The sequence below is a fragment of the Bos indicus genome, chromosome 10 (genome assembly GCF_029378745.1).
Source record: "Bos indicus isolate NIAB-ARS_2022 breed Sahiwal x Tharparkar chromosome 10, NIAB-ARS_B.indTharparkar_mat_pri_1.0, whole genome shotgun sequence".
Lineage (NCBI taxonomy): Eukaryota > Metazoa > Chordata > Mammalia > Artiodactyla > Bovidae > Bos > Bos indicus.
Genome location: NC_091769.1, coordinates 36,263,223 through 36,271,011, shown reverse-complemented (window position 1 = coordinate 36,271,011; position 7,789 = coordinate 36,263,223). Strand labels below are relative to the sequence as shown.

At 51.6% G+C, this 7,789-nt stretch overlaps 1 protein-coding gene across 2 annotated transcripts; it reads right to left on the bottom strand.

Annotated features, from left to right (window-relative positions):
• Positions 1-711: 711 nt before the first annotated feature.
• Positions 712-7,761, bottom strand: ZFYVE19 (zinc finger FYVE-type containing 19). Of its 2 annotated transcripts, XM_070797284.1 has the most exons (12): positions 7,618-7,761; positions 6,096-6,217; positions 5,874-5,927; positions 5,370-5,488; positions 5,128-5,273; positions 4,672-4,780; positions 2,348-2,557; positions 1,859-1,938; positions 1,447-1,545; positions 1,218-1,345; positions 1,021-1,135; positions 712-933 (listed from the first exon to the last, which is right to left on the bottom strand). In XM_070797284.1, the coding sequence occupies exons 1-11, from the start codon at positions 7,669-7,671 to the stop codon at positions 1,057-1,059; spliced, it is 1,200 nt and encodes a 399-aa protein (XP_070653385.1). In that variant the 5' UTR covers positions 7,672-7,761; the 3' UTR covers positions 712-933; positions 1,021-1,056. The 2 variants fall into 2 exon arrangements, with proteins under 2 accessions (XP_070653385.1, XP_019824100.2); XM_019968541.2 differs by having other exon boundaries at positions 712-1,135.
• Between the last annotated feature and the right edge of the window lie 28 nt (positions 7,762-7,789).

Genomic DNA, 7,789 nt, shown 5'->3' with positions numbered 1-7,789 from the left:
CTCACCCGTCCACATGTCCAGCCACCCACCCACACATGCCTTGAGAATTCAAAGATACAGGTCACAGTTCTGTGTCAGAGAAATCACCATCATGCAAGGTCCCAGAGGCCAAGCAGAAGGCACCTGGCTAAGACACACAGCATCCTGCCACCACCAACAGGAGCCTAAGTGGCAAAGACCAATAGGAGAGTTAACTGGAAAAACCTAGTTGGGTCCGGGGGCATCAGAAGCTAAACCTTCCTCCCCCACTAACTGATCCAGGAGGCCTCAGGCTGAGGACTCTTTCTTGAGCCAGCTCCAAGCCAGAGGCTAAAAGAGAAAAAACAGGGACTAAGCAGAGGGGTGTAAAGGGTATAGGCTGAGAGCCCAGTGGTCAGGTAAGGAGGGAGCTGGTGGAAACTGACAGTGGGTCTGAAAGGCAGGCAGGTGGGGACAGGAGCCCTGGAGGTGGCATCCTTTGGGAGTAAGGCCAGAAGCAGGGTATGCATTCACTGTTTGTGTAGGCAGTGTCTGAGTACTAGAAAGGTTGTATAATCCAAGATGGTGGGGCCTGGGGGCATGCCTACTGCATGTGAGGCCACCAGGAGGGGTGGGGCTGTTCCTGCCTAGAGAAACTTTTTCCTTCTTCCTCACTTCACAGGACTCTGCTCCTGTACCTCTCCGAGGGCCCAGGCTCAGGATCCATAGGGTTCTATAGATAAAAGATGCTGGTCCAATGAATCACACACTTTATTAAATCCTCCAAGTACCAGCGGAGGGCCCTGGGCTCTTGAACAAGTTTCAAGGCTCCTCCTTAGATTCAGACTGGTCTTGCCCTGTCTCTCACTTCCAATCCAGACTCCAGCGCTGGAAGGCTCCTGACCTCTGCCTTCCCTCTGGCTCCTCCAGTCATTGTCTCCAATGGAGAATCCTTCCTCCTTCCAGGAACGGAGGCTTAAGAAAGGGCACATTCATAAGCAGTCCAGCCTGTCATGTCCTCCCATCAGATGCCCTGGAGGGCGCCCCAGCCTGTGTGCTTGCCTGTAGGATGACGTTCCCGGGAGGACCAGGGCTCCCTCAGTGCCCTTGGCCTTTATGCAGGGGCTGGTAGGCAGATGTCTGGTGCTCTTTAAGCTCAAAGGCATCATGGCCTTCCCTGCGGAGCATAGAAATAGGTCAGAGATCACAGGTAGCCCTGGAACTCTCCCAGCCCCAAAGAACATTCCACCTTCACCCACCGGAAGCAGCGGTTGCAGTAGAGGTCTCCGTCGCAGCCAGCACAGCGAAGGGTGGCATCCTCATTGCAGATGCAGCACCAAGGGAGCTCCTCTTCCTCTTCCTCAGGCCTGGTGGCCATGTCCTGGGCCTTTAAGGACCAGAGAGGAATTGGGGACATCAGGTACCTGACGGAGGTGGGAGGGAGGCTATGATGGCAGCCTGGGGGTCTGTGTCTGTGGTTCTTCTCACCTTAGGCTCTGCCCCGCAGGACTGGTCTTGGGGTTGGGGAGTTGGCTCCACAGGGATGTTAAAGCCACTTGCCTCATCCAGGGCAGCTTCTTCGGTGAGCTGTGGACAGAGTGAAGAGGTACAGCTCCTAGCTCCAGGCACCCCGCCAATGCACAGTATTTCTGCACTCTGTGGCCTAAGCTCTCAACCCATCTTCCTTGATCTATTGTCTGTGGCTGCTGATGTCCCATCTCAAGGGACCAGGGGCAGGTGTGGGTCACGGGAGTAGAGGAACTCCAGCTAGAACAGGAGCTGCAGAGTGACAGGCCAGCAAACCCCAGGGTGGGCACAGAGTGAATGGGGCCAGGGGTGTGGTGGGGCAGCATAGCAGGGACCAGACAAGGGGTGGTCAGGTGGGTAAGGCAGGGCCAACCTGCCGCAGGACTCTCTGGATGGCCTTCTCTTCCTCCTCTTCATCATCGCTGTCGGGAAGGTAGTAGTCCTGGAGGGTCACTTGAAGATGGAGGGCAGGGAGCAGGGGAAGAGGAGTGAGGTGGAGAGCTCACCGGAGTGGCTGTACTGCTGTCCCCAGGAGTGGTGTGGTTTCCAGAGGCACTTGTTCCAGAGTTAAGCCGCCTCCGCAGCCACTCTGATCAGAGTGGCTCTGACCCCCCTCTGCTCTGATCTCCATTCTGCCCCCTCTGCTGGGCTGCACAGCATGAACAGAAGGTTCTGCACCTGAAGGGACCCGGGGCCCCTGCCCCCTGATGGCTGCCCCTTGTTCTTCATCCACCGTTTTGCCCTAGCACTTGTCTCATGGTTCTAGGCAGTGCTCAGTAGACTCGGCCTGGCAGAGAGTACAGCCACTGTGCAGAGCTTGGCCCAGGGGACACGAGTGAGTGGCTGTTTTACCAGCCTTTACCTCTGTCAGGGTCCCGTCCCTGCAGCACAGCCAGGCGCTTGGCGAGGGCCAGGATGCGCTCCTGCCGGGTGTTCTCCTCCCGAAGCTCGACGGCTGCCTCAGCCAGCAACCTGCTCTTTTCCTCCTCCAGGGACCAGGTGGCTTGCCCCCTGGAACTGGTGCTCTGGGCCCCTGGGCCCCCCCGGTTGAGGTCGTTCTGGATAGAGGCGGCTAGAAAGAGTGATGCATTCAGGGAGGGAGACATTTCGGGATCTCTCATCAGAAACCACTGAGCCCATTTCCTAACTTTAAAAAACCCTCCATGAATTACCAGCTTTTTGTTCCACAATAGTTCCTGTGGCTTATATTGCAAATAAAATTAGCTATTTTTATTCATTTTCCCAAATATAAGAAACCAGTAATCTTAGACTTTTTTTTTCAATTAAATTCATCCCCACCCACCTGATACTTTAACATGTTGCCCTTAGGGTGGGTGCCCCATGGTATAAGAATCACTGCCCGAAAGGAGCAGAAGATGGGGAGGCCAGGGTCCAGCCAGGCCCTCTGCCTTACAGGCTGGAATCAGCATTTCTAGGGAGCAGCACAGAGACGACATGAGGGAAGCTGAGGTCTTGAATGTCACTAGGGGGGAAGAATTTTAGTTGAGTGGGTGTGGCTCTGACATGGTCCTCTTCAGCTCAGAGTTTTAGAATAAGACATTTGAAGTTAGACAGCTTTGGGCTGAAGTCCTAGCTTCGCTACTTAATAGCTATGTGACCTTGGTCAAGTTCCTTAAGCTCACCAGGCCTCAATTTCCTCGTTTATAAAATATGGATAATAATATTAATCATAGGATTACTGAGGATATTCAGTGAGATTGTATCTCTAAAGCAGGGTTTCTTTTTTTTTTTTTGGCTGCACAACATGGCATGCAGGATCTTAGTTCTCCAGTTAGGGATCAAACCTCTGCCCCCATCAGTGGAAGTACAGAGTCCTAACCACTGGACTACCAGGGAATTCCCCTAAAGCAGGGTTTCTTTTTTTTGTTTCTTAAGGTTTTTAAACTTTTTATTTTGTATTGGGGTATGCATGCATTTGTGATAGTTTCAGGTAAACAGCAGAGGGATGCAGCCATACATATACATGTATCCATTCTACCCCACAACTCCCCTCCCATCCAGGCTGCCACATAACATTGAGCAGAGTTCCATGTTAAAGCAAGGTTTCTTAATCTTGGTTCTACTGACATATTGGACAGGACATGGGCATACCTTGTTTTATTGCACTTCACAGATAATTGCTTTTTCTTTTTTTTCTTAGAAGTTGAAAGTTTGTGGCAACTCTATGTTGTCAGATGGTGGTTAACAATTTTTAGCAATAAAATATTTTAAAATTAGGTAGGTACATTTTTTTTAAACATAATGCTATTGTGCACTTAATAGACTATAGTATACTGTACACAATTTTTATATGCACCAGGAAACCAAAAACTTCACGTGCCTCACTTTATTACAGTGAACTTGAACTGAACCCATAATGTCTCTGAGGTACGCCTGTAATTCTTTGTGGTGGGGGCTGCCCTGTGTATTGTATGATGTTCAGCAGCTTCCTTAGCCTCTGCTCACTAGATGCTAGTGGTACCCTCTGAGTTGCAATACCCAAAATGTCTCCAGACGTTGCCAATTGGGCCCTGCAGGGAAAATCATCACCATAGTTGAGAACCACTGATGTGAAGCTTTTGAAGAGCTCTGTCCAAAAGAATTTTTTATGATGATGGGAACATTCCATGTCACGTCATGGTCTGTATTTGTGCTGTCCAAGATCATAGCCATGAGTCACTTGTGACTACTGAGCATTTGAAATGTGGTACCATTGAGGAACTCAATCTTAAATTTAATTTTAAGTAAATAGCCTCTTCCTCCTTATCATCATCATCATCACAGAGAACATTCACTTACTATGAGCCAGGCAGGGTCCTAAGTACTCCTGGATTAGCCCATTTACTCCTCATGACTTTTCCATGAGGTAGGTCTTACCACACATCCTTCCATTTTACAGATGAGGAAAGTGAGACTTCAGTCAAGCAACATGCTGAGGGTCACACAGCTACTAAGTGGTAGAACAGAGAATCACTGTCTGAGCCTAATGCCTACACACTAATCCACTAGGCTTACACTGGCTCCCACTGGAGTAAACATTCAATAAATGGCAATCCTTATAATGTTGATATTCTCTAATTTATATTCACCTCCCAGAGTGTCAGCATTGGAGCCTCTCCCACCTGGGGAAAGAGTAGGGAAAAGAGTAGGGAAAGAGTCCCTGGGGGAGCCAGGTGGAGAATATACCTGGGCCTTCTTGTTCCCAACTCTCATCAATAGCCACCTCCGCTGTTAGCTGTGTCAGCAGATCCTGTGCCTGCTGCACCTGGGTCCTGGGGTCCGGTGGTTGATGTGCCTGCTCAGAGAAGGGAACCTCAGTGGGGAGCAGGGTAGTGGGGAAGCCACATCATAAGGCTCAGAGCAGTTCCGGTCAGGGCTGGGTGCTGAGGCGTTCCCAAAACTCAGGGAAAGGGGACTAACCAAGAGCCCATGTAATCAGGTAGGTCTGGCAGTCCCCAACAGAACCTAGGGGCCACTCTTTGCTGCCCCACCCAATCCTGCTGCTTGTCCCTGGTTCCTTGGCCTGGCAGCAGGCCTCAGGAGCAGGAGGTACTCCTGCAAAGTATCTAAGCATACATGTATCTGGGCTTCTGCTGGGTCCCTGTCCCAGGACCTCCATCCCTCCAAAGTCACAGCACTCACCAGCTGGGGGGCCTGAGAAGATGGAACTCTGCCTTGCAGCACAGCAAGCCGCGCCTCCATCTCCTTGGTGGAAGGGACAGGACCCTGGGGTGCATCCTTCAGTGCAGCTAGCCTGGCTTCTATCTCCGCCTGCGAGGGCACTGACTCTGCAATTGGCATAGAGATGCCTTGTAATATCCAGAGGGATCCTACTCCCAGGAGCCCCGGATGGTGTCTTTTCCACCCTGTCTGGGCCTGCTCACTGGGCTTGTTCTCCCGGCGGAGCCGTGCTAGGCGCTCAGCAATGACTTGATCTTGCTGGGTCAGTCCATGGCTCCGGGGAGTGCTGGGCTTCTGCTTGGCTTCCAATGCTGCCACACGCCTGGTAGGATATGAGATAGAGGCTCTTGATGAATGCAGAAGGGAGGGGTGAAGGCACCCTCTCTGTTTCCCATTCAAATCATTTCTAGGCAGCTAGGGAGGCCTCCAATGGACCATCTTCTGGGGCCATCGCTCATGTCACCCTGCACCCCAACCCAGCCAACTGGCAGGAGGGTTCAGCTGAGAGGGTGAGGTCTACCAAGAACCTTTTCTGGGGAACGGACTGATGAGCTGCTCTCTGAGCCCAGGAGGGCACTCAGGAGCTGGAGAGTCAGCTATCCTCCTGATCCTGGGCTCACTTAAGCTACAGGCTGGGAAGAGACTCCTATCCTATGGCTCCTGTGTCCTTTCCCCTCCCCATTTGTCTCTGTCCCTTCAGCACTTACTTCTTGTAGTTCTGAGGTGGTGACCACTTGGAGGCACTGGCAGGAGAAGATCCTCTACAGAGAAGAAATCTGGTGTCAGAAGTCACCCACCATCTGCCTATCGGTGCCCTCCACCCCAAACAATCCCGAGTCGACCTCTAGACCCAGAGCACAAGGCTGAGAGGCCTGGCCAGCTGCCAGCTGCCATGCTCGGCTGAACCGTCACCCGTGTTGGCTTCTCACCTGGTCAGAACCTCATGGCACTGCTTGCAGACCTTCTGTTGAGTGTTTCCAGCTCGGGGAACTGCTGCACTGAAGCTAAGGCAGCCGGAACAGAAGGCCCGGCCACAGTTCTTACAGCCATACTACAAGAAACATGAAGCAAGGAGTCTACCTCTCACCCACCCCTGAAGGCTCCTCACGGGGACTCTTTGAACACACACACAGAGCAGACACTGAAGCTGTGACCAGCTGCTGGGAGGAGGATGGGGAATGGGGCCCCTAAGGCCTGGGGAGAGATGTGGGGTGGAGGGCAAAGCGATTCCTGTCTCCAATTTTCTATTCAAATCTCATAAAGCTTCATGCAAAATTCACATGCTTTCTACTCGGTCTTCCCTTACACAAGAGTGTAAATGACAAATAGGCAAAGTCCCATGCTTCAGGTCACTGACTCTTCAACAGAGGAGAAAAAGAATGCAGGGCCCATGCCTTCTCTGTTCTAGCAGAGATGGAAGGAGGTTTGACTCAGGATGGGATAGTAACAATAGCCTCCATTTATTAAGCATTTACTGTGTGAGTGAAAAGTGAAAGTTTATCAGTCATGTTGGACACTTTGCGACCCCATGGACTGTAGCCTGCCAGGCTCCTTTGTCCATGGAATTATCCAGGCAAGAACGCTGGAGTAGGTAGCCTCTCCCTTCTCCACGGGATCTTCTCAACCCAGGGATTGAATCCACATCTCCCACACTGCAGGCAGATTCCTTACTGTCTGAGCCAGGCACTAAATTCAGTACTTAACATTCATCACTTGATTTAATCCTCAATTTATACACACTATCATACTTAATCCTGACGACAACCATTATCATTCTTATTTTAAACAGGATCAGAGAGGTTACTAGACTTGCCCAAACCAAGGTCACCTCTGTGAATGATAGCAGAGCCCCAATTTGAATTCTGACCACTTTGACTACAAAACCCAGGTTTCTGAGGGCTCCATGATCTGCTTCCCTACCAGCTATTCATCCCGCCTATCCGGTTCCTATCTCCTGGTCACACTGAGGCAGAGGAAGCCTGCTGTTTACCATGGGAACTTGGCAGGTTTGTGCTGAGGATAAGTGAGACTTTGCTATGTTGCCCTGGAGACAGGAGAAAGGGCAGGCTGCTTGATGGTGAGGGCTTCAGAGCAGAAAGAGTAACGGGCATGGTGTAGTGGAGAGTGGTCACAGAGTATTAACTAAGACCGGGCTGCGGAGGAGCAGGGTGGAGGGAAACAGCCAGATCCTACACTTGGCAGACAGAAAAGCTTAGCTTTCCGAAAATGACAGGAGCCCGATTTACAGTTTACAGGGAACTCACATCCAGCACCATAACCCCGAAAGCAAGGGAGTGTTAGCCCCGTTTTATAGAAATGTTAACTGAGGCTCTGTGGCTTCATCAAAACCACACGTCTGGAGAGGTGCCATAAAACCAAGCCTAGGACTGCAAGTCCCGTGTATTTCCCTCCACTTCGCGTCCTCCCTCTAGCCCGTGAAGAGAGACTCGCCTCCTTCTTGAAGATGGTGAACTTGACAGCGCATCCGTAGCACCTACTCTCCATCCTGTTTCCCGGTGCAGCGCAGCAGGATCCGCAGAGCAGACCTCTTGCGGGTCAGGTACGGGCCCCAGGCACCTTCACCCAGCCCCGCCCCTACCTACCACGCCCACTTGCGCGGGCC

Excerpts from the sequence above, each read along its gene's own strand:
- ZFYVE19 (XM_019968541.2), bottom strand. The coding sequence starts at position 7,671 with ATGGAGAGTAGGTGCTACGGATGCGCTGTCAAGTTCACCATCTTCAAG. Across the intron at positions 6,218-7,617 it reads TCACCATCTTCAAGAAGGAG|TATGGCTGTAAGAACTGTGG; the intron begins GCGAGTCTCTCT and ends TGTTTCTTGTAG. Across the intron at positions 1,546-1,858 it reads TCCAGAGAGTCCTGCGGCAG|CTCACCGAAGAAGCTGCCCT; the intron begins GTTGGCCCTGCC and ends CTCTGTCCACAG.